The sequence below is a fragment of the Coregonus clupeaformis genome, unplaced genomic scaffold (genome assembly GCF_020615455.1).
Source record: "Coregonus clupeaformis isolate EN_2021a unplaced genomic scaffold, ASM2061545v1 scaf1581, whole genome shotgun sequence".
NCBI lineage: Eukaryota > Metazoa > Chordata > Actinopteri > Salmoniformes > Salmonidae > Coregonus > Coregonus clupeaformis.
Genome location: NW_025535035.1, coordinates 98,371 through 124,878, shown reverse-complemented (window position 1 = coordinate 124,878; position 26,508 = coordinate 98,371). Strand labels below are relative to the sequence as shown.

General features: G+C 42.7%; 1 protein-coding gene across 1 annotated transcript; it reads right to left on the bottom strand.

Moving 5' to 3' along the window:
- Positions 1-3,749: 3,749 nt before the first annotated feature.
- On the bottom strand, positions 3,750-24,779 carry LOC121569298 (V-set domain-containing T-cell activation inhibitor 1). The gene is made up of 6 exons (XM_041880128.2): positions 24,566-24,779; positions 5,078-5,395; positions 4,726-4,998; positions 4,245-4,565; positions 4,059-4,154; positions 3,750-3,917 (listed from the first exon to the last, which is right to left on the bottom strand). The coding sequence occupies exons 1-6, from the start codon at positions 24,651-24,653 to the stop codon at positions 3,880-3,882; spliced, it is 1,134 nt and encodes a 377-aa protein (XP_041736062.1). The 5' UTR covers positions 24,654-24,779; the 3' UTR covers positions 3,750-3,879.
- Positions 24,780-26,508: the final 1,729 nt, after the last annotated feature.

The following is a 26,508-nucleotide window of genomic DNA, read 5'->3' as shown; positions in this document are numbered from 1 at the left end:
CATAGCAAAATGCATGCGTACACACCCACGCACGCATGCACGTATGTACGCACACACAATAAATTCAACTAAAACTTAAAAAATGATGTCCCACAATCAGTCAACTTCTTCTCCTAAAAATGTATTGTAAATGATTGATTCACATGCCAGCAAGTTACTTCTGATGGTGAAACAGGTCCTGTCCATTCAGTGTGTGTAAAGGCTGACACGCCTCTCCAAGTCACATTGATGGTGAATGAGACAAGGCAGGGGATAACATACTGTCACTGAATAGTAACTATACTGAATACAGGAGACAGTTATTGGTAAATTCACAATTTATTTGCAAAACAAAGTGCTTTTTTGTTGTCAAAGATGAGGTCGGTCCAGAACCAACCCTTAGCCGCTACCCCGGCTAGGTACTCCATGTAGATCTGAAAGGGATTGGATAGGTATGTAAGCAATATTTTTTATTTATTTAACCTTTATTTAACTAGGCAAGTCAGTTAAGAACAAATTCTTATTTACAATGACGCCTTACCCGGCCAAACCCGGACGACTGGGCCAATTGTGCGCCAGCCTATGGGATTCGGCCCGAATTGTGATAAAGGCTGGAATTAAACCAGGGTCTGTAGTGACACCTCTAGCACTGAGATGCAGTGCCTTAGACCGCTGTGCCACTCGGGAGCCCAAAATATGATTATAGCTCCACCTTGCCTTTTGTAGGTGAAATTGTCATCATTGCTTATTTGCTTATATGCAACTTGAAAATTATCCAATTGTCGTCTTTCCTCTTTGTCCTCCCCTGGGTCAATGTCCTCTCCTTGATTCTGAGGTATTACTATGGTATTACTATGGTTGATGTGGCTGATCCCTCTTCTCCTTAAAACCTCTTAGATGTTAAGTCCCCTGTTTAGGGAACCTACGTGGTTCTGGTACTGGTTCCAACCAACCAATTAGCGCTTATAAATTGATCTGTGGACTGTAGATTGAAGTGGCTTGCATTGAGCGATAGCCCTGGTACTCACGGACACAGTAGTATATTTTGTCTGCCTGTGTGACGTAGGATGTAACATCTGAAACCACTTGAAGCTGGGATGTCCCTCCTACCATTTCATTCGCTCTTCCGTCTGTCCATCAACTCTTGTCTGAAACCTACTACACAGCCACTGACAAAGCACATGCCTGCAATCATTACATCATAGCGCAGCAGGAGAGAGTGGATTCATCACTATTGCACATTCAGCGATCGATTTATAGCCATTCATCGAAAACAGTTAATCGATTTTAAACAAAACGCTTTCTGTTTGTCATAGATGGACAATATTAATATGAGATGAAAGGCGAGTTCATAACGAATTCAGGAAGCCAAGCTAGAGCTCTGTGTGACGAGCAGAACATATGCAAATGTTCTCTAACACAAACATACAAATATGTATTTTACAGTTATAAGGAAGGTGAAATCTTATAGGTAGTGGTTTTATAATTTGATTATACTATATTTAGAAAGTATATAAGTCATTTCAAGCCTTTATTCATCCAGTTTTTTTTAACAGGAAATATGTCATATAAAATATTTCATATTTTCGTCATATTTGTACTGTGTACTTGAGCTTGTGTCGTCAAAAGTTACTACACCTCAACAATTTATAACTATTTTTACCAGAAAGGTGAGATTTTTAACCTTTCTTGGAGCAGTAGTGGTGCGTGGGTAAAATCACTGGGGAAGCCAAGGCAGGAAAAAAATGCCATAATGCAAACCTATGTGTTGTGATAATTGCATTGTTTGCTCTATAACCCGGTAGTTCATATGCCTTGACACCGTGATATATAGACCTAAAGGCCGAGACAATAAGAAGACTCAGTGGCAGAACATATTCAACCACACCTTTGTTTCATCACATAACCGGAGAGCAACCTCTGTCCGGTGGTGTCCACAAAGCATATTGCATGTAACAAACAGTTCCACGACCTACAGCATGGTCAAGCAAGTTAAAGTTTCCGACATTTTCAGACTACTAAACAACTATTGATTTAAACCATGGAGAGTTAGGCTATTGCAAGTCGCAAAGAAAACAGAAGCTGCCTCCACCATTCCAGCACCATTTCAACTTCAACATCAAATCACCTATGCTTAGTCTTTTATTTTTATTTTTTATTTCACCTTTATTTAACCAGGTAAGCCAGTTGAGAACAGGTTCTCATTTACAACTGCGACCTGGCCAAGATAAAGCAAAGTAGTGCAATAAAAACAACACAGAGTTACATATGGGGTAAAAAAACATAAAGTCAGAAATACAACAGAAAAATATATATACAGTGTGTGCAAATGTAGCAAGTTATGGAGGTAAGGCAATAAATAGGCTATAGTGCAGAATAATTACAATAGTATTAACACTGGAATGCTAGATGTGCAAGAGATTATGTGCAAATAGAGATACTGGGGTGCAAAAGAGCAAAATAAATAACAATATAGGGATGAGGTAGTTGGGTGGGCTAATTTCAGATGGGCTGTGTACAGGTGCAGTGATCGGTAAGGTGCTCTGACAACTGATGCTTAAAGTTATTGAGGGAGATAAGAGTCTCCAGCTTCAGAGATTCTAATACAGTCTAATACAGTGACAACTAAAAGACACCAAAAACAATTTAGTCCAATCAACATAAGCTAAATATGATATGGCTGTCCACGGTTATGATTTCTGTGTGTGTTTGTGTGTGCGTGCTTGCAAGTAGAAAAAAACATTTTGACTCAACCTACTTGTAGAGAAACATCAATGCCATCCTCCTCTCTTTCATGTTGCCAATACAGTCTATCACTCTGTCATACAATACATGCTTTTAGTTTTTGTTGTCCTAGGCTACCTGGCTAAAATGCTAGCTCGCTAGCCTAACTTCCTTGCATGGGCAACAATGAGCCAGCTAGTTAACATTAGACTACTACATTTGGCCAGGGGCACAATGTATGAATTTATGGTTGAATCAGAAGTCCAAATCCCTATCTCCATCCATGGCTAATTTAGGAAAATGGCAATTTTAGCTAGCTAGCTAGCTAGCCAGTGGAGGACAACAACACAACAAGATGCAACAATTGAAGTTTTCTGTCAATTAAGTTTGGCTTGGTGAACATACAGTGGACATGTGACACTTTTCTTTGGTGCGCCAGGACCATTCAGAGTTGAGCTCGCTCAGTTTAGCTCAATGCTGATTGGCTATTATTTTATACTTTTTTTAAATCAAGGGATGCTAAATGCTCACTGTCTTCCCTTGCATTCAATGCTACGGGCAACAATAATATCATACTCTTTTTGACCAGACAGCATCAGATAGATGGGTTACACATACAGAGACAGAGGGGCGCTGTTTCTCTCGCTCTGATGCTTTCTCCGTTGAGATACATTCAGCCTCTTGCGAATTTAAGGAAAATTATGAAATACAGAGAGACGAAAGATTAATTATTTTATCATTTTTTCTTGGTACATTTTTGGAAGAAGCTTGGCTTCCCTTGGCATCCATGAAAACACGCCACTGTCTTGGAGTATGCAGCATTACTAGTTATTGTTTATGGTCCTCTCATGATAAATAATTACTTTCAGGGATTACATAGATTACATTTTAGGTTACATTTAAGCTTGCGGTTGATGTGGCTGACCCCTCTTCTCCTTGACCTTGTTCTTGTTCTTGTCTTTCTATATCTTCCTCTCTTTCTTCTCCATTCTGAAGTGGTATTCCACTCTGATCCTTTTCATTTTGACCATTTGTATTTGCTGGAGGGGGATAGGTGAGTTTATGGTGAGTTAGCAGGATTCAGACACACAAACAGCTAGTATGAGTAAATGCATGTAACCATAAGGACATGAATATTCCATGGACGTCAGCCTGTGGCAGAGAGTGACTCCCTCTTCAGATGACCGTGTTACATCTAAATTTGGGCAGAAAACCTTGAGATGGGAGACAGCAAAATAGCAGAAACTGAAAGCTGTTCATCAAAGGCCACCAATGTAACCCTCCTCTCTGTCCATCAGGAGGTGGTTGTGTTAAATGTTTCAACAGATTATGAAGTCATCATCATCATAACTTACCTCTCAGCAGGTAACATATCACTGCTGCTATAATCACTGCTGCTACTGCTGCTATTGTTATACCAGTGATTGAACCTGAACTCAGTCCATCTGAAACTGAAGGAGAAAATACAGAGTTGCAGTTTTATTGTTGAATGTGATCATGTGACTTACAGTGAGGGTAAATAGTAAAAGTAAACTTTGTACCATCAGAGAGTTTATCAGGTGTGATCTCCAGGTAGGTGAGGACCAAGTGAGTGTCTCTGGCAGTAGAGAGTTCACAGCTGTAGATTCCCTGGTGGACCACGGTTAGCTTGTGGAGCTGAAGGCTGCCAGAGTCAGACAAACTCTGAACCTGCTCCTTCCACTGGTCGTCAATGTACATCTGAGATGTACCCTTGGTGTAGGTGGAGGTGAGGATGGTGTCTATCTGGTTGAACCTCCAGGTAAGGTTAAAGGTCAGGAGGTCAGACTGAGAGACACTGCAGGGGATGGACACTTCACTTCTTGGAGAACCCTGGACCGGATCTGAAATTATGTCATGAGAAAGTGCCTTTTTAGCTTGATCTTTGCATACTGTCTCGCATTGTTGTCTTGTTTTTGTAGAGTTTATAGCCAGAAAAATTGATTGATGAATTTATTCATTGATTTATAAATTGTTTGATTAATAGGTTGATCAATTGATTACCTTGCTGTTTCAGGGTTGCTGTCCTTTCTACTGTCCCAGAGGTCACGGTACAGATGTTGGTTCGGTCTCTGATAAACTGTTTTGTGCTGGTGATGTCATAGAGGCCCCCGTCATCCACCTTGGTGCTGGTGGAGTTCTGGATGGTTCCAGGGTCAAATGAAAGGTCAGAGGGGGGGTCAGTGGACCAGGTGAGTTTAGGCTCAGGATAGATACCTGTAGAACTGCAGGTGATGATGTCATCTGATAACTGTATGTCCACCAAGCGGACTGGAGCTGCAACAAAGTAGACATTACACATGGAGCAGCCATAAAGTGATCATCACAGACAGACAGACAGACAGACATTCCGTACCCTCCACTGCCATGTTAATGAAGGACTCCTTGTTGCCTTTAATAGTGCTGGTGTAACACTTGTATCTGCCCTGGTCCTGGAGTGTGAGCCCTCTCAGCAGTAGTGAAGCGTTTCCTTTGGGGATCTGGTCATTGAACAGGGCTGTTCTTCCTCTGTAACGCTGGCTCTGCAGCTTGAGCTGATCTGTACTGTAGTAGTAGGAGTGGACGGTCAGGTCCTTGTCTTCTGGTTTCAGCCAGTAGATGACTTCATCACTTCCAGGCTGGAAGCTGCAGGCCAGGACACAATCCTCTGAGAACAGACAGGTTACATGGATGTCTGCAAGAGAATAAACACACACGTTAAATGAGCATCTGGACAAGATGGGATTCAAACACAGACTCCTATACTCCCCAATAGTCAGATACCTTGGTAAAGTGAGTAGGCCCTTGGTTTATATCAGAGCGTTATTAACCTGTTATTATTGTTAATATTGTTAATATTAACCTGAGTCTAATCTGTCATTGTGGTCCTCCTCTGTCCTTCACCCACCCCCCTCCTCACCCACAACACCTAACTAAAATCACAATCTAAGTAAAGACTCCAGTCAGACCTGAATGACTACAGTTCCTTCATGCCTCTAATCATACCACACTCATTCAGCAATCATTTACATTGTTAAACCATCTTAGCCTGTCCTGTCTGTTAAGTTGAATCACTGATCATCCATTAGTTGTTCAAACATAACCACAGAGACACTTTCTTGAGTCCTCATAGTCATTCACTTGATCACATGATGATTAATCTACACTGAACAAAAATATAAATGCAACATGTAAAGTGTTGGTCCCATGTTTCATGAGCTGAAATAAAAGATCCCAGAAATGTTCCATGTGCACAAAAAACGTATTTCTCTAAAATGTTTTGCACAAATTTGTTTACATCCTTGTTCGTGACCATTTCTCCTTTGTCAAGATAATCCATCCACGTGACAGGTGTGGCATATCAAGAAACGAATTAAACAGCACGATCATTACACAGGTGCATCTAGTGGTGGGGACAATAGAAGGCCACTCTAAATTGTGCAGTTTTGTCACACAACACAATGCCACAGATGTCTCAAGTTTTGAGGGAGCGTGCAATTGGCATGCTGACTGCAGGAATGTCCACCAAAGCGGCATTAGCCGCCTCCAACGTTGTTTTAGAGTATTTGGCAGTACGTCCAACCAGCCTCACAACCGCAGACCACGTGTATGATGTATGTTTCAGCATGATAATGCACGGCCCCATGTCGCAAGAATCTGTACACATTTCCTGGAAGCTAAAAATGTCCCAGTTCTTCCATGGCATGCATTCTCACCAGACATGTCACCCTTTAATGCTCTGGATCAACGTGTACAATAGCGTGTTCCAGTTCCTGCCAATATCCAGCAACTTCGCACAGACATTGAAGAGGAGTGGGGCAACATTCCACAAGCCACAATCAACAGCCTGATCAAGTGTTAAGGAGATGTGTCGTGCTGCATTAGGCAAAGGGTGGTCACACCAGATACTGACTGGTTTTCTGATCCACCCCCTACCTTTTGTTAACGTATCTGTGACCAACAGATGCATATCTGTTTTCCCGGTCATGTTAAATCCATAGATTAGGGCCTAATGAATTGATTTCAATTGACTGATTTCTTTATATGAACTGTAACTCAGTCAAATCTTTGAAATTGTTGCATGTTGTATTTATATTTTTGTTCAGTGCATTCGGAAAGTATTCAGACCCCTCGACTTTTTCCACATTTTGTTACGTTACAGCCTTATTCTAAAATTGATTTTGAGATGTTTTTCAGCAGCAGGGACTGGAAGACTAGTCAGGATCGAGGATGAACGGAGCTAAGTACAGAGAGATCCTTGATGAAAACCTCCCCCAGAGTGCTCAGGACCTCAGACTGGGGCAAATGTTCACCTTCCAACAGGACAACAACCCTAAGCACACAGCCAAGACAACGCAGGAGTGGCTTCGGGACAAGTCTCTGAATGTCCTTGAGTGGCCCAGCCAGAGCCCGGACTTGAACCTGATCGAACATCTCCGGACAGACCTGAAAATAGCTGTGCAGCAGTAACGCTCCCATCCAACCGGACAGAGCTTGAGATGATCTGCAGAGAAGAATGGGAGAAACTCCCCAAATACAGGTGTGCCAAGCTTGTAGCATCATACCCAAGAAGAATCAAGGCAAAAGGTGCTTCTACAATGTACTGAGTAAAGGGTAAGAATACTTATGTAAATGTGATATTTCCATTTTTTTTATTTTATAAAATTGCAAACATTTCTAAAAACGTGTTTTTGCTTGGTCATTATGGGGTATTGTTTGTAGATTGATGAAGGGGGGAAAAAAACAATTTAATCCATTTTAGAATAATGTTGTAACGTAACAAAATGTGGAAAAGTCAAGGGGTCTGAATACTTTCCGAACGCACTGTATGTACTCCTCGAACGAAGGTGTATACACAGGAGACGATTCTCTGATCTTAGCAGCGCCATTCTTACTCTTTCGCGTCATCGACCTTGCTCGCCTACGTGAATGTTGCAGTGCCACATCAAAAACGCTACAAAAGGTTCAATCTCTGGCTAGCGGCACTTGAATTTGGGGCAGCATTTTGACAATTGGCTGCCGCCCTCCGGCGCCCCTGTTCGGCTGCTACACCGCCGACCGCACCCTAGCCACCAGCTCATGGCGTTGCTGCCGTTCCCGCCCTCACCCGATTCCTGTTCCTCCCGAAATTCACTCCCACTATCTTGGTAGCTATGGTGATGTGTGTGTTTATATGGGATTATCCAATTGTGAAACATTAATAAAAAGGAATCTGCCAGTTAAATGATTGTTTTGTTTATGATGAAGCCGATTAGTGATTAAGGCAATAGCCTAACCTAGCCTGTTAATGTTAGCTAGCTACTACTAGTGGATATAATTTCAGCTAAAAGTAAGCTATATAGATTTGAAACAATTTGCTACCATGTCTAAGAGACAAAAACGATCAGGAAGCGAATATTTAAAAAAAACTGTCAAAGTTGCGTCAATTCAAATCTGGTATTAGGAACAAAAGAGGTCAACACGGCTTCTAAGATATACTAGTTATTTTAATTAATGCAAAAACCTTCAATGGTAAATATGATGTTTCGTATATACGGGCTCTCTGAAATACCTCGCAGGGCACCCCAGAGAACTAAATCCATTGTTTCAGATTGTTGCTCAAATACTCTGACAGAGAGAGTTTCCCACCTCTCTGTTGGCCAATCAGAGCAAAGACTTGAGCGTGGTTTAGACTTACTCAGCCAATCCGTTGATGCACCTCTGTTGCCAGGCATAAGTCCTTATCATAACAACCTGTCATAGTGAGAAGAGCCAGCTCCCTTAGTCCAAGGAAGGTTCACAGATCACAAAGAAGCAGTGTTCGTATCTGTGAGAAATACAAGTCTTATCTATAAGAAATACACGTTTTATCTCATCCTAGCCCCTAACGTTCCTCACATGAATGACAGCCTGTTATGTGAAACAATTTATATCAGTATAGTTCAAACCTATGCTCCTCATTAATGCATTCCTTCTAAGCTATTCATCACTTCAATCCAATTATTAGAAAATAGAACCCAACAATCCCCCTTTGACACCCTCTAGGGTGTCACTCATTAAAATATAATACAAACAAAAAGAATCACACTTTTATTAATAGGCAATAATGATACTGAAAAATAAAAACTCTCAGTCCTTCCATCTACACCCAACTTGCAAATTGTTACCAGTCATCAAAGAACTTCAAACCTTCACATAAGGAAAGACAAACATTCACAACGGTTAACTTGATTAATAAAGCATAAAACACAGGATTAATAGAACACAAAACATAAGATTATTAAAACATAAAACACCAACAGGGAAGTACATTTTGGCCCCCTTTAGACACCCTCTAGTGTCACTCCACCAAGCCTGGTAGGTCATATCCTTAATTCCTTAGGTCGGAGTCCAGGATTGGGCCGTATCTCACCATCTGTTGGGAAACCACCTTCCCCATCTCCCTTTCTCACCAAACCTCAGACACAGGAAATAAGACAACATCCACAAAGAACAAGTATACCCATAGAAGCTATAACTTCACCCAGAATAGTTACAACAATAGTTTTCCATTTACCAAATATGTTATCAAACCAACCTTTTATGGAGCTATCAATACCAGAGTTCTCAGCCAGTTCGTTCGTCAGCGTAGTTACTCCCCTGAAGCTCTTTTGTCACTGACCCGTCCGGTGCTATGTTGTTTGAGGATGAAAATACAGCACATATATCCAAACAGAACACAAACTCCGCCCGCTCAGCCAAAAGCATATCTAAAGCTATTCTATTCTGCCATGTCATTAAGCTAGTTGCCGCTGTCTGCTCAGCTAATCCCTTTAATGCATCACGAGTGTGGTTTATAAATCTTTGCTGGTTATAGTAAATATAATTCATCCAATCTAAGTTTTTATTAATTGTTGACCACCAGAAAATACTTGATTCAAACCCAGCTGCGATCTGATTCCTAGCTTTGAATTGTTCTGGAACCCCTCGAGGTACTCCTATCCCATCAAAGGATCCTTTCATCAAAGGATCCCGGGAGGAGGTCCTACTTTCTATGTGACAACTCACCAGTCTCTGACACGTTTGATTATTTGCGTATGTAGGTTAATTCACAATCAGTTATCACCACACAACCATCAGATGTCAGCACGGGCCTGGTTTTGATTCCTAAAATCCTCTGGCTGTAACAAAGAGGAGAGATTAGTCATGTTCTCTTTTAGTTGTGATATTCTCTGTGTGGGAGCAGGAGCTAAGATGCCCTACTCTGTATCCTATCTTACTAGTCTTAGAAAAACAATTAGAATCCCCTGAGACTTCAAACGTAGGCAACCTAGGTCGGAATGACTTTGTTATCGGGGGATACAGATAGTTCAAGTTACTACAAGACTCTTTCACCACATTCCCAGGTGGCTTGCATGGAGGATAAACCTGTTTTTGCGTACTTCAGACTTTCAGACAGTACCTACCCTTCTATGGGTCGCACTGCCATTTCTGGTAATTCCCTACTTTCACAATACTACACCTGTCCCTAAACTGTGTATGGAGATTTACATATCCCCCCCTCGGTATGAGCAACTACATAGTCCCAGGATGTACATGGTGACATACATATGGTGATGTCCTCCCCTAAAGTCCCTAGTACTTCCCCTTTCCCTACGTCTAGCTGTCTCCCTATGCCTTCGTAGACTGTGCTCAGGTATTATTTTATCAACTTGTGTTAGGTTAACTACTACTTTTGGCTGATCAGAAGGGTTTGAGTGTGTTAGGAATATGGCCCCCACAATCAGACAGCTACCACCGTCAGGAGACCTGTGAATCCCCACCCTCGCCTGAGAACATGTCAGACGCCAACCCATTGCTTCACCTTCTACCGAACTCACACAGGGATGATCAGACAGGGTAAGGGAATCTTCGTTAAGGAGCCAACCCCGAGCCCTAGTGGTGATCGGTTCTTTCCCTTAACTCTGTGTTTGTTCATCAGGTGTAACTGGGTTTACCTTTTTGCAGTGTGTGACATGCACCCAGGTGGATCTAATAGGACTTGATAGGGCCCTTCCCAACAGGCCTGCTTCCAGTTTTTCTTCTTTTAGGGACTGGATCCACACCCAGTCTCCTGGTGAGATAGAGTGGGTCACCTTCTCCTTTAGTTCACCTGTGGGGCACAAAACCTCTGACATACAGGTGTGGTTAATAAACTATCTTCACACATACATGTTGAGCTCTCAATTTCTATTGTTGTTGGGTTTTTTTAAAAGTATTTTTTATTTTATTTAATCCTATCATTATTATTTAATCCTATCACTCCCCCTTTTTGACACATGATTTGCCCATGTGTCAATATTACCACCTTCCTAAACAATCCCTTATGTAATTTATCATCCAATTGCCATGCCTTTCATTTTTGAGATTGTCTTTTGCTTCTCTATTGCTCCTCCCACTTCCTTTGTCTTTTATGGCAGCTAAATTCGACTTTCATCCAGTTCAGAATCAATTAGTAATCCAATCTTCAATCTCTTATCTTGTAAAAACACTCATGTTTAGTTCAAACTCTGTTCTACCCAGGCTCTCCCGGGCTTGACCTGAAGACTGATTGTTCGACATGACAAGTCCATATTTAGGTCACCTAAGTCTTCTGTCTAGCAACAAAGAATAAAAATCTCTATGTTCATGATTAACCCAGTTATATCTAATAGCCCACCAAAAAACCTCATCATCTTTAAATCACGACCAATGTCATATCCCTCTTTACTCTCTACCATTTGGGTAACATCCCTGATATATGTATGAAAAGCTAAGACAGTTTGGGAAGAGAGCAACAACATAAACTGTTCTTCCTCCTCAGAGTTCCAAATGATTTTACCATGGGCTGCCATTGCCTTCCCATAGATAAGATCACTTAATTTACCCGTATGCAGTACATAATGGAGTACCCAAGCTTTACAGCAGTTTATCATTACCAAAAAGCTCATCATTTGTTTTTTGTTTTAACGGTTTTGGCGCTTCAAATATAGCAGTTTTCCTGGATGAGTTTAACATTCGCCCCTCCTGTGTTATAGTGTGTCCTAGGTAAATGACCTCGCTCTGCCAAAGTTGAAGTTTCTTTTTGCTCACTTTGTGTCCCTGTTCTGCCAGGAAGGTTAACAATTGGATTGTATCCCTCTTACATCCCTCCTGAGTGGGATTAGCCAATAGAATATCATCTACATAAACTAACATTTGGCTTCCTTCCCTAGGTTCAAACTTTCCCAAATTCTTAGTTATAGCCTGGGCTAAGATTGTAAGACTTTCCGAGTAGCCTTGAGGCATCCTAGCGTAAGTCCATTTCCGTCCCTGAAAAGTAAAGCCAAACCACCCCTGACTATCCGGATGAACTGGGATACTAAAGAAAGCATTAGCTAAATCTATCACTGTAAAATAGGAGTTCTCTGGTTTCAATTGGTTCAGCAATGTATGTGGATCTGGTACACATGGAACTCTGGGAATTATATTTCTATTAACCCTCTGCAAGTCCATGACCATCCTCCAGTCGGCGCTAGGTGCCGCCTTTTTAACAGGAAATACTGGAGAGTTGCATTGTGCCTCATCTCCAGGAATTATCACCCCTCCCTTAAGTAAATGCTCAAATGTAGGTGTTATCCCTTTTATTGCTTCTGGTTTCATAGTATATTGCTTTTGGTATGGTCTATTATTGGATCGAGGAATCACTTGTACTGAAGCTACCCCCTTAATTAGTGCTACATCTGTTGTCCTTGTGACCATAATTTGAACGGAATTGCTGCTAACTCAGCCTCCTGTTCCTGAGTTAAGAAAATCTCTTCCTGTCATCCGTTAAAACTTATCTCCAGCTGGACCCTGGGCTGGGTTTTTGCTCTCCAATTCAACTTTCTTCTATATCTCCCAGTGGAGTGGCCATACTGATCCCCATTTGGTGTATTCTGCCAGTCAGTAATGTTTTTCCCCTGTTTTATCCATTTACCTAGTGATAACCATTCCTCTGATTACTGCAGCTTATTCCATTAATTTAGGTTCAAATATCCCCCAACAAACCGTTCCATCCTACAGCATAGTAAACACCACCCATGATCTGTTGAAAATCCCCTAAATTCAACATAACAACCCTTTATAAGCATCATACTGGGTGTGTTTTATTTATTTATTTGAAAAACCCAATTGAAAAATAACAATCAGAGATAGTTAGGCTCAACTTAATTTGGTAGCTCCCTCTTATGACCTAAATACTGCCTAACTGAGATGAGCTAATCTCTTTCTCCTGGTTATAATCTAAAGATGGTAGTACACACAAAACATGATACAGATATCCCCAGTCTTAACCCATCAATAATTGTTTGTATCAATCTAATTCCTCATAACTAATCCATAAAACCACTCAAAATTCCTCGAGTATACAATTATTATTTAATTGATTACCCTAACTCTGCTACATGTGATCTCATCTCAAATGATCCATTATCAATTATTTGTTCAACCCCCTAGGAAAATCTGTCTCCCTTTCTATTGTTCCTGTCCCCCCTGTTTTACCAATCCAGGACCCACCACAGGCTGGCGCTATTTCCCCAGCACAACAGTCAATGCATACTTTCATCCTAACCAAAATAAATTATCGTTCTAAAATTGTCCAACTATTTTGTATTTTCCCGCTAACCCATTTCAGTTCGCTATTCAATTTCTTTAACTATTCTCTCTGATTATGCCCTAATTAATAAAACAAATACTTGCTATCGTTTATCAGCATACGCTTAATGACATTCCTACCATCTGAACTATGTCCTGTCTCTTACATCTCCTCCCCCTCTCCTGCTCCTTCCTGCATTATGTCCCTACAATCTTCCTTCTTAGGAAATAATGTCATTCGTACTTGTAACATATTTTCATAGACCTATCTAGAATATTACTAAAGCTATCTTATGCAACTTTTAATACACGTAAAAACTCTCTCTTTCTCCAGGGAATCTATTGAATAAGTTAGTTTTTTCTATTTAACCCCAAAACACGCTACAAATAGTCCATTCAACATTACCAAACCAACTACTCCATCGTACACATTCGATCAACACATCAGCAGTGGAATTTACACTCATAAATGCAGATTGTTACTCCATGCCTTGAAATGATAAATAGATTTCCACCAATAGTATATTACAATGATTTCTCATTTTACCCTCTGACACAAAATGAAGTTCCCTCACTGTACTACGTTAGCTCTACCATGATAATTAGTTCAATTGAACCCTCCATCTGCTTTGTACTATATTATACATTACGTCTAAAACAACATTACTTATGGTCAGTTTATTCCACCATCACATGATCCAACAACGCCACAATCTTAAACTCATATGGGGCGGCAGGCAGTTTAGTGACCAATAGCGCCGCGCCAACAACCGAGAGGTCGCCGGTTCCAATCCCCGAGCCGACCAGGCGGAAAATCTGCCGATGTGCCCTCGAGCAAGTCACTCAACCCCAATTGCTCCCATAAATCGCTCTGTACAAGCGCGTCTGCCAAATTACCAAAAATGCAAATGTAAATATTCTCTACTTTCTCACCCATGACGCACGTCTACGCTCGGGTGAGCAAGTTTAGAACATTCTCTCGTCAGATACCCACATGCGTTCCCAGCCAACTCCCAGTCCCTCCTGGCTCCAAAAGCCACACTTTCGCTCTCTCCAGCCCCTCCCCTCGCAACTCCACTTCTTTCCTGTTCAGGGGGAACAGGCCTTACGAGGAGCTGTGAGGAGCTGTTTCTCGTTTTAGCGCGTTTCCAATATTCTGCCGTTATTCAAAGTACTTCAGTCTATTTATTTAAATCAAATAATTCCCACCTAATTAGTTAAAGTTGGTGCACGTTTATTTCAGCCTTAATTATTTGAAAGCAGTATTCTTACAGTGCCACACATCAAATGGTATATTGAACGAATAAACCCAAGTGTTTTAATTAATTAACCAATGGTTGTTATATCAAATCAAGCGCCACACCATATCACTTCAATTTACTTATTTAAAACCAGTACTATGCTATGTCAAACATCAAATGTTATATTTCAAATATATCAGTTCAAACGTTTTAGTTCAGTCACACTCATTCATCACTTTTCATTTCATGTTTTCGATTGTCACTGACGGGTTACATGGTTTGAGTAACCACAAATCCAACATTTATTCCCAAATTATACCGTTTGGACAGCCACAAACGTCTTTTGATTCCCAATTTGTTTTCTATCAAGGTATACAGGTTTATCATTCACACTTTCATGCATACGACAACACTCGCACTGTCTAACTTTTTATAGTACCTCCTATGGGTGTCTTTTGTTAACGTTTGCACACTTTAAACTTTATTTCCTAATTGTAGTTCTCATTATTTACTGTTTTAAAATATTCTTTGTATTCACCGCCAAAAATGGTACACAGTTAAACGTAGTATACAGTTATCACACAGTAAAAATAGTACACAGTTATCGCACTCACTCACAATACACAGTCATAATCCTATCACACAGTCAAATATGTCACACAGTCATAAATGACACACTTATATTCCACACACAATCTATTTGGGCACACAGCCGCTTCTATTTGGGCACACAGTCTCCTCTACTATCTTTAAAAAATACTCAGCTGAACCTAGCCATATCCTCAAAGTTATGGACCTTGCCAGTCGCTAGTATTTATCTAAAATGTCCCGAACCTAGCCGTATCCTCGTAGTTACGGACCTTGCCGGTGTAATTCTTCTAACCTTAGTCGTACTGTCGTAGTTACGAACCTTGCCGATAGCAATTACTTAAATCAATTATTCCCTATATCTAAAATTTCCTGAACCTAGCCGTATCCTCGTAGTTACGGACCTTGCCGGTGTAATTCTTCGAACCTTAGTCGTACTGTCGTAGTTACGAACCTTGCCGATAGCAATTACTTAAATCAATTATTCCCTATATCTCCGAACCTTAGCCGTATTGTCGCAATTACGGACCTTGCCGGTAGATGTCAGTACTGTCTCCTGAACCTAGCCGTATCCCACAGACCTTGCCGGTAGCACAAAATACTCTCTGGTACCATGGTTTAACATCACATTTACCAAAGGTTTGCATGTCACAATATTGTGCTTATCTACTCATAATAGTTTCATAATTTAGTTCACTTACATCAGACAGTTGTTTCACAAAATTAATTTGAATAAAGCCAATTTGCAGATCTTTAGTTATTTAACAATAGGTATCTGCTTACGTTTTTAGAAGCCCGGGCACTTTGTGAAACACACGGTTCGATGAAAGAGGTGACCAAATGGGCCGGACATTACCCAGCGAAGTCCCTTCTACCAGATCATGTCGAGTGTCACCAATTGTCAAAGTTGCGTCAATTCAAATCTGGTATTAGGAACAAAAGAGGTCAACACGACTTCTAAGATATACTAGTTATTTTAATTAATGCAAAAACCTTCAATGGTAAATATGATGTTTCGTATATACGGGCTCTCTGAAATACCTCGCAGGGCACCCCAGAGAACTAAATCCATTGTTTCAGATTGTTGCTCAAATACTCTGACAGAGAGAGTTTCCCACCTCTCTGTTGGCCAATCAGAGCAAAGACTTGAGCGTGGTTTAGACTTACTCAGCCAATCCGTTGATGCACCTCTGTTGCCAGGCATAAGTCCTTATCATAACAACCTGTCATAGTGAGAAGAGCCAGCTCCCTTAGACACCATTCCTACGTCCAAGGAAGGTTCACAGATCACAAAGAAGCAGTGTTCGTATCTGTGAGAAATACAAGTCTTATCTATAAGAAATACACGTTTTATCTCATCCTAGCCCCTAACGTTCCTCACATGAATCACAGCCTGTTATGTGAAACAATTTATATCAGTATAGTTCAAACCTATGCTCCTCATTAATGCATTCCTTCTAAGCTATTCATCACTTCAATCCAATTATTAGAAAATAGAACCCAACAAAACGAATGAGAAAAGAGGCACCAAAGAAATTCGCTGCTGAAATGTATCAGCATGCAGCAATGTCCATCAGCCGGTGTGGAGAATGACAAGCCTCCGAGGACATTCATTCGCCGAGAACGAGTCCCCGTTCGCTGAATCTAGCAGCGAAGAGCAAACCGGAGGAGTCCGAGCCATGCACTTCCACTGATGATGACAGCTCTCTGGCTGGACAAGAACAGGTGGTTGCACCAGGCCTAGCCACACTCAAAACAATGCCGGCGAAGACCCTACTATCTTGGACCCGGACTCAGATTCGTCGCTCCCCGTCCCCGATGACAGTGGTGGTGCTGCTGCTAAATCCAACTCCCAGACAAAAAACATAAAAGATCCCGGTGAGTAGCCAAAATATATGAATGGATCTTTACGGGATATGTTAGTGCAGGCTGGGCCACATCAGGATAAAGAGGGGAATTTCCCAAGAGATGAGGGGCAACGAAAGTTTTCGGTTGCCCACTACAATAGGAGGATGGCGAACGGGGATTGAGTGGAGAGACCATGGCTTGTCTATTCCAAGCAAAACGATGCAGCCTTCTGTTTTTGCTGCAAGCTTTTTTCACAGGAGTGCAAATCTGCGCTGGTCAGGGATGGAACCAGGGACTGGAAGAATCTGTGCCACCTCCTCAGCTCGCATGAGAAGTCGCATGACCACCTAGATAGTTTCCAAAGGTGGAAGGAGCTGGAGATCAGGCTGGTGTCCAAGCAAACTATCGATGCCCAAGCCCAACGGGCTATTGACGGAGAGACTCTCCACTGGCAGCAGGTGATGCAGAGGCTCATAGCCCTGATACGCGTAATGGCCACCCAGAACATTGCGTTACGTGGGACCACCGATAGGCTGAACGAGCCAAATAATAGGAACTTTCTCAAGTTTGTGGAAATGCTGGGTATCTTTGATGGAGTCATGAAGGAGCATGTAAGGAGAGTACAGTCCAAAGAAACACATGTGCACTACCTCGGTAAAATAATCCAGAACGAAATCATTGACATGCTGGCACAAGAGATCCAGCAGACAGTGTGCAGTGATCTAAAAGCAGCCAAATATTTTTCTATAATTTTGGACTGCACACCAGACAAGAGCAAAACAGAGCAGATGACCATGGCGGCGCGTTTTGTTTCAACCGAGGATGATGGGTCAGTGCGCACGAGAGAGCACTTCCTGGAGTTTAGTGAACTGCTTGACGCCAATGGGGTGCGGGCATGACCGAGTTGCTCATCTCAAAACTACAGAAACATGGCATCGCCATCATGGACATGAGAGGGCAGGGGTATGACAACGGGCGAATATGCGAGGGGAGGCACAGCGGAGTTCAAAAGAGAGTGCAGGATGTCAATCCGAGGGCCTTTTTGTGCCATGCAGCGTGCACTCGTTGAACCTGGTTCTCTCTGATGCAGCATCGTGTTGCTTGGAGGCGGCTGAGTTTTTTTAACACCATCCAAGAGATTTATACATTTATACAAATGTTGGAGACAAACAGTATTGCCGCCAAGATGAACAACTTTGGCTTCATGTGCGCAGTGGTCGTTTGGCATGACATCTTGTTCGAAGGGAACATCACCAGTAAGAGTTTGCAGGCGGTGAGTTTTAACATTTCACTAGCAGTGGCTCAACTGAACTCAACCAGGGTATTACTCCAAGACTACCGCTCCAATGCAGCTTTCGCTGGCGCTTTAGCAAGCGCAAAATAGTTGGCAGAGGAGATGGGTATATAGAGGAGTCTGTTTGGCTACGAGGGAAAGGATGAGCCTGTGACTGACCCTCAGCAGAAATTCAAAGTACTGTAATGACCCGGCTGGGTCATAAAGGAAGAAGAGACGGACACCAGGTGTGCAGGGCAGAACACAGGTTTATTCCTAAACTGGACTATTGTTCAGGCCACAGCCCACGCCGCTAAATTCCGAACGTACACAAATACACAATGTCAAGTTAAGTGGCAGACTCATAGGAGCAGATCAGGATCCCGAATAGAAAGAGAGAGAGATGAGACAATAACCCCTATTTATGCTTTTCAAAACCCCGCGGGATTACACATCATACCCCCAACAAGCAGTGCATGCTTTTGCTGCCAGGAAGTCCAGGCGAGTCAACTTGTCTCTGAATAAAAGGTAAGCGTTGATCATACACTCGCATTAATTTGTAAGATTAGTCAATTATCTATCACCTGTTTACTTTGTATTTTTTATTTATTTAAATAGACTACATCCTAATCTCGCTCTCTCACTCTCTTTATCTCTCTCTCTCCCCCTATCTTCCCCTCTCTCTCTCCACTCTTGCTGTCTCTCTCAGATGATTTGATTTCAGGACCATGGACAGCTACGGAGAGAAAACATCGCTGACTGCAGAGGAAAGAGGCCACTCTAGGCGGAGACTAAATAAATAAATGCTGAAACTGATGTTGGACAATCAAATTCGCTATGTAAATAAACGAAATCCGTCAAGGCTGGGTCATTGACATAAATATTATTTTACACTGCTCCAGCGAAATGAGGCCTGCCATGGACTTATGAAAGCACTTGTTTCTAAAGCTCAAATGATCTCACTCTTTTTTTACAGTTCTACAGGAATATTAAAATATATGTTAAATATAATTATTTATAGTTATTTCTATTGTAATTGTAACAATTATGGGATCGTGCCATGTGGGATAACAGTTGGCTGCAAAGTGATAGCAACATTGTAACTGTCACGCTCGTCGGGAACAGAGGAGGACCAAGGCGCAGCGTTGAATGCGAACATATTTATTTATATAATGATCACACGATCAAAAACAACAAAACGATGACGTGACAGTCAATGGTCAAACACAAACCAACACGAACAAGAAACCACAATGAATGAATGCCTAACGGCTACCTAAGTATGACTCCCAATCAGAGACAACGAGCTACAGCCGTCTCTGATTGGGAGCCACCCTGGCCAACATAGATATACAACAACTAGAACCAACACACATGAAAACTCACACCCTGGCTCAACATACTAGAGTCCCCAGAGCCAGGGCGTGACAGTAACTCTCCGATGCAGGGGTTAAAGTTAAATTCCCTTCTTTTTTTGTTTTGCCTAGGGCGGCAGAATGTCCAGGGCCGCCCTGTTTCGGCCTAACCTTAAATTAAGACCAAAAAGGACATTTTTGTTTGCATGAAATGTTACAATATAGCCAAATTTGACTTTGTGGCTGTCGCAACTCGTCGAAACCCGACCGAGTAGTGGTGACATTACGAACTGCATGTTACTGCATACATTGTAATGATGTTGCCTTGAGTTTGACAGGAACAAAGCTCCTTGTTCTCCTTGTTTTAAAATTTTTTCGAGGCTATATAGTGTTTGTTTACATTTAATTTCTTTACAAACATTGGAGTAAAACAAGCTTATGTTTTGGGTTCTGATGGGGTATGGCAGTTGAACAAAGCTCTTGAGGCATAAGTTATATTCTTAAAGAATATACATTTTTACATATCATTAATAAATCAAAAAAATACAAAAGCTTCCAAACTGGCAGCGACTACAGTGTAAAACAGACCAAAAGTTAAAATGCTTAACCATTTAAGGTTTAAGACTTGCTGCCACTCCAATCTGTGCCCTATACATTTTAAATTGATGGGGCACTATAACCACCTAGGACAGGGATCATCAACAAATGTTTGACCGCAAGAAGCCCAAACAGATATAATATTTGACTAAAACATAATCATTTCAAACCTTAATTACATGCCTCCCGATTGGCGCAGTTGTCTTAGGCATTGCATCGCAGTGCTAGAGGTGTCACTACAGACCAGGGTTCGATCCCGGGCTGTGTTGCAGCCGGCCGTGACCGGGAGACCCATGAGGCGGCACACAATTGGCCCAGCGTCGTCCGGGTTAGGGGAGGGTTTGGCCGGCTGTGATGTCCTCTAGCGACTCCTTGTGGCTTCAGTTATGGTGTTTCCTTCGACGCATTGGTGCGGCTGGCTTCTGGGTTAAGCGAGCGAGCTGTGTCAAGAAGCAATATGGCTTGGCGGGTCGTGTTTCGGAGGACGCATGGCTCTCTACCTTTGCCTTTCCCTAGTCCGTAGCGGAGTTGCAGTGATGGCACAAGACTGTAACTACCAACTGGATATCACAAAATTGGGGAGAAAAAAGGGGAAACAAATAAATAAAATATTTGGGGACATTGCCCTGCGTAGGGTGCCTTCCATAAGATGGGACGTTCAAATGTGTGTCCTGACTCTCTGTGGTCATTCAAAATCCCATGGCACTGGTTGTCATGGCTAAATTCTGTGGGAGGAAAATCACGTATTTACCTGATTTGTTTAATATGAATAGTTAACAATTAATATACTTAACAATAGTAGAGACATTTCTTAACCACCAATGCTGTGCTTTTCATAAGGATGGTTCCCTCTAGCTCCCTGCAGCTGGTCTGGGCGTGTAGTCAAGGACATGGGATAGAGATAAACTTGAGGAACAGATTAACCTGTAGTGTTTCAATTTCTCGTTGCTTCTGAGGAACCTGGTCACACGGCATAAGACAAAGAGCCTCAGAGTGACCACAGTTTTTCAGTTCATCCTGTCTTTTACTATCTTCCAAGGGCACAGCTGTGTGGAGATATGGGCAGTAACGGAACTAACGTTATCACTTTTTTTGTGCGCTATGACCCGATACAGAGACACAAGAAGAAAACAAGGTAGCTCCTGATCTGCCGGGAGGGTGGAACCAGCCATGACTAAGCATTTTATGTCCACTATATAAGACGTCAGCATTTCCTGTTCATTGGGCTCTCACTCTATCCACTTGGTTGTGTGGGTTTTGCGACCAGCTCCCTTATCAATAAGTTATTTGAATAAAGATTTAGTTTAAGTGTAACTCTGACTTGTGTGATAAGTTTGTCTCTCCTCATTTGATAGTATTTAAAATATCCACCACAATTCCCAACCTGGCCACATTCCATCATGGCCACCTAATCATCCCCCTCATTCCTAATTGGCATACATCACTCCTCACTTCTCCACCTGATAGCTGATGTGTGGTGAGTGTTCTGGCACAAAAGTGGTCACCATGCATCACTGAGGTGGGTGCTACACATTGATGGTGATGAGGTGAGTTTCCCCCTACTATGTAAAGCGCTTTGAGTAGAAAAGTGCTATATAAATCCAATCAATTATTATTAATTATAATGATATGTATACAATCACGAATACTTTGGAACAGATGTCCAAAATTAAAATCATTTAGAGATGATTTCCTGGTGTTTTTACAGTCTTCTATGTACAACAATTAACATTTGAAAAATAAAAGGGGGCCAAAAAACGTAGGGGGCCAAATAAAACCACCCACTGGCCAAATTCGGCCCGCAGGCCGCCAGTTGGGGAACCCTGACCTAGGAGTTAAATTGGTAAAGCCTTCTCACTCATGGGTGCAACAAACATAGCCTCTTACAAGGCACACCTCAACATGTTGTTGAGCCAGAAGCAACAATACCATGCACCCTCTAGTGGTCAAAAGGTTTTTGCTGCTCCAAAGATACAATACGGTACGGTACTGTATTCTATGGGGTGTAATTACAGTACCATTCGAAATACAGCAATTATTTCTCCGCCCACAACATTTTCCCACTATGCACCATCATTTACAGTATGCTGTAGTAAAACGTTTCAGAGTATTTTACTGTTGATAATACCAACATTTACCATATAAATTACAGTTGTATCAATGCATAGGTTGTGAACAGTGTAATCTCGTTCCCAGACACTTCCGCCCAAATGTGCAAAGGGTCTGCTGGACCAACATGTCAAACTTGGCCTTCGTTAGCAAATAGAAATACCGGGAGAAACTCCTGACGAATAGGCATTGGTATAATAGGCTTAATCTACCAACCAATCATCTCTCACAACCTCTTGCCCCTAACCGTCCACCGTATGTGTCTTCCATATGTGTCTTGCCTCGCAGTCGTGTGATTCGCTGAAATTGAATGATGACAAATACTTTACTCAGTAGGTCACTCCCATAGACCCTACCTGGGAGTCGGACCCTACCTGGGAGTCGGACCCTACCTTGGAGTCGAACCCTACCTGGGAGTCGGACCCTACCTGGGAGTCGGACCCTACCTGGGAGTCGGACCCTACCTGGGAGTCGGACCCTACCTGGGAGTCGGACCCTACCTGGGAGTCGGACCCTACCTGGGAGTCGGACCCTACCTGGGAGTCGGACCCTACCTGGGAGTCAGACCCTACCTGGGAGTCGGACCCTACCTGGGAGTCGGACCCCTACCTGGGAGTCGGACCCTACCTGGGAGTCGGACCCTACCTGGGAGTCGGACCCTACCTGGGAGTCGGACCCTACCTGGGAGTCGGACCCTACCTGGGAGTCAGACCCTACCTGGGAGTCAGACCCTACCTGGGAGTCAGACCCTACCTGGGAGTCGGACCCTACCTGGGAGTCGGACCCTACCTGGGAGTCGGACCCTACCTGGGAGTCAGACCCTACCTGGGAGTCAGACCCTACCTGGGAGTCAGACCCTACCTGGGAGTCGGACCCTACCTGGGAGTCAGACCCTACCTGGGAGTCAGACCCTACCTGGGAGTCAGACCCTACCTGGGAGTCGGACCCTACCTGGGAGTCGGACCCTACCTGGGAGTTCTCAACTCATTGTACTGGGTATGTATTCTTTCCCTCTTGCACTCACTCACTCACTCACTCACTCACTCACTCACTCTCTCACTCACTCACTCACTCACTCACTCACTCACTCACTCACTCACTCACTCACTCACTCACAGTGACAAGCACTTTGAATGTAATCTTTGTTGTACCTCAGCACAATCTTAACTGATGTTGGTTTAGGTAGAGAAGCACTTATTTCAGTAGATGTTTATTGTAAATGTTTAACGGTTATTGATCTTTGGTTTCAGTTGAAACTCTGACCAGTGGACCCTGGATGGTCAACATGGAAGGCCAAGTCATAAGTGAGGGGACACAGGCCACTTTCCTGTCTGGCCTGGCAGCATTGTTCAAATGCTACTACGTTTTCAACATTTCATACCAAGAAGAGGCTGCTGCAGAGGCAAGAGAGGCTGCAGGCTAAGAAGGCTGGCTGGAAAAAGCTACAGAAAGTTGAGGATGAAAAACCAGATTAAGTTTTGTCATTTCTCTTGCCTCTTACAAGGGCTCAAGTTCAGACTGTGTTTGTCTCTCACTTTTCTCTCATCACAGAAGCAATACAAGCAGCCCGTTCTAGCAATCAAGTTTAAATAAGATAGTATTTGTAAGGCAAAGAAGACATGTCTGTCTATAATCTGGATTTACTTGCATTTTTCAAGAAATTGTTCATGATCCCTGATCATGCCAGTTGTCTAGTGTTAAGAGGCATTATTTTGTTCCTATCTTGACTAATTGATTACACCAGAGAGATTTGAGCCATTAGCTGCTTGGATAGTTGATTGCAATGTTTTGTTTTACACATTTACAAACATGCAAACTATATTTTTACAACTGCATTCTTCCCTGAAGCTTTTGACCATGTTAGATTTCAGCTAAATTGTTTCATTGTCATCTGATTATCATTGGAATGACTCTATTGGTTTAATGACATCATTATGACCTCTGTTTTGAATAGTTCTAGTCATTTTAAAACTTTATCACAGGAAGTAAACCACTAGCTAAAGCAAAGCCATGTCCTGGCACCTTTAAAAAGCCTATCATCGATTCTATAGGCATGCAGCCGCATGAGACATGTTGCAATTTCAGCACTATGGACAGCGACCGGTAGTCTACTTGGTTGGGCCCAGAGAAACTGTTACGCCAGTGGCTAGCGATCATTTTGGAATTTAGTTTTTTTGAGACAGACAGAGACAGAGACAGAGACAGACAGACAGAAGGTAAAGACAGGTCAACTAAGACCGACTGTAATGATGGTTGTTGCTCACCTCCCCCATCTGTGGGTGTGGCAGTCCATAGCAGAATCACTACCAACACCAGATCCCTTAATGTAATGAAAACCTGAACTCTGGCCATCTCCACGGAGACCAGACACCAGGGTTATCGTCGTGGATACAAACTCCTCCCTATCTTATTGCATTGTGCAGAATATAGTACGAGTATACAGCACGGAACGCTGCTTGTCGTATCCGCATCCAGGATCCAAACAACAGTTTTTTAAGGTGTAATACACATGAATGCCAGTAGATGGGGCCCTAGTCCCACTAACACGTACTTACGCAAGGTGTGTGTGTGAATCCTTGTCTGCTGGCCCTCCTGACTCAGACCATTACCAATTCCTATAGAACTCTGATACACTTCCTGCCCAGTCATCTCCATTGGATCTATCTTAGACGCTGGGACGTCACACCCACAATGGATGTCTTCTTTGGGGAGTTTGGTCCAGCGGTGTGTGAATGGCCCCGTACTGTAACTGTCCTCCATGTTCTGTCATTGCATCACCCTCTGCTACTTACATTTTTACATTTACATTTTAGTCATTTAGCAGACGCTCTTATCCAGAGCGACTTACAGGAGCAATTAGGGTTAAGTGCCTTGCTCAAGGGCACATTAACGTCATTTAGCAGACGCTCTTAGCCAGAGCGACTCACAAATTGGTGCGTTCACCCTATAGCCAGTGGGATAACCACTTTACAATTGGGGGGGGGGGTAGAAGGATTCCTTTATCCTATCCCAGGTATTCCTTAAAGAGGTGGGGTTTCAAATGTCTCCGGAAGGTGGTGAGTGACTCCGCTGTCCTGGCGTCGTGAGGGAGCTTGTTCCACCATTGGGGTGCCAGAGCAGCGAACAGTTTTGACTGGGCTGAGCGGGAACTATGCTTCCGCAGAGGAAGGGAGCCAGCAGGCCAGAGGTGGATGAGCGCAATGCCCTCGTTTGGGTGTAGGGACTGATCAGAGCCTGAAGGTACAGAGGTGCCGTTCCCCTCACTGCTCCATAGGCAAGCACCATGGTCTTGTAGCGGATGCGAGCTTCAACTGGAAGCCAGTGGAGTGTGCGGAGGAGGGGGGTGACGTGAGAGAACTTGGGAAGGTTGAACACCAGACGGGCTGCGGCATTCTGGATGAGTTGTAGGGGTTTAATGGCACAGGCAGGGAGGCCAGCCAACAGCGAGTTGCAGTAGTCCAGACGGGAGATGACAAGTGCCTGGATTAGGACCTGTGCCGCTTCCTGTGTAAGGCAGGGTCGTACTCTCCGAATGTTGTAGAGCATGAACCTGCAGGAGCGGGTACTTGTGTGCTTCTGTCTTCCTCCCCTCCTTTATTCAGAGGCTGGTTGACTTCATAACATTAATCATGGTGTTATATATCACCTATTGGTTTAGTGCTGGAGGAAAACACACATTACATCTGATACACACTATGTGATATGCACACACACACACACACACACACACACACACTACACCCAATCCTACTCTATAAAGGCCATTCTACAGCCAGTCAAAACCACTTGTTGTGTTTCCAATGAGGCTCTGTCACTCTGGGTTTGACGGCCTGGGTTCAATATGTGTGACGATCAGTTAGCTAACTAGACTGTTTACTTTTCCCTAGATTGTGTGTTATTTTGTGTGCTTGCTAAAGACAATTTGGACTAACTTGATTGTTTCTGACATATGTTCATATTTACTTGTGTGCTTTTATTTACAACTGACACACTGTTGTTTTTGTAAAGAAGAAGAGATGTGCTTGTATATGTGTTCAGTGTGAATACCAAGCACAGATAGGACACATTGAAATTCATTTGCTTAGGTGTTATTCATGCAAACACATTCATTTTTTTATTGTGGCGTGGTGTCATTCAGATTCAAACCTATGATCTTCTGCTCTGGAATTAGTCCACTGAGCCACCAGGATGGAGCTACCAAGCCATA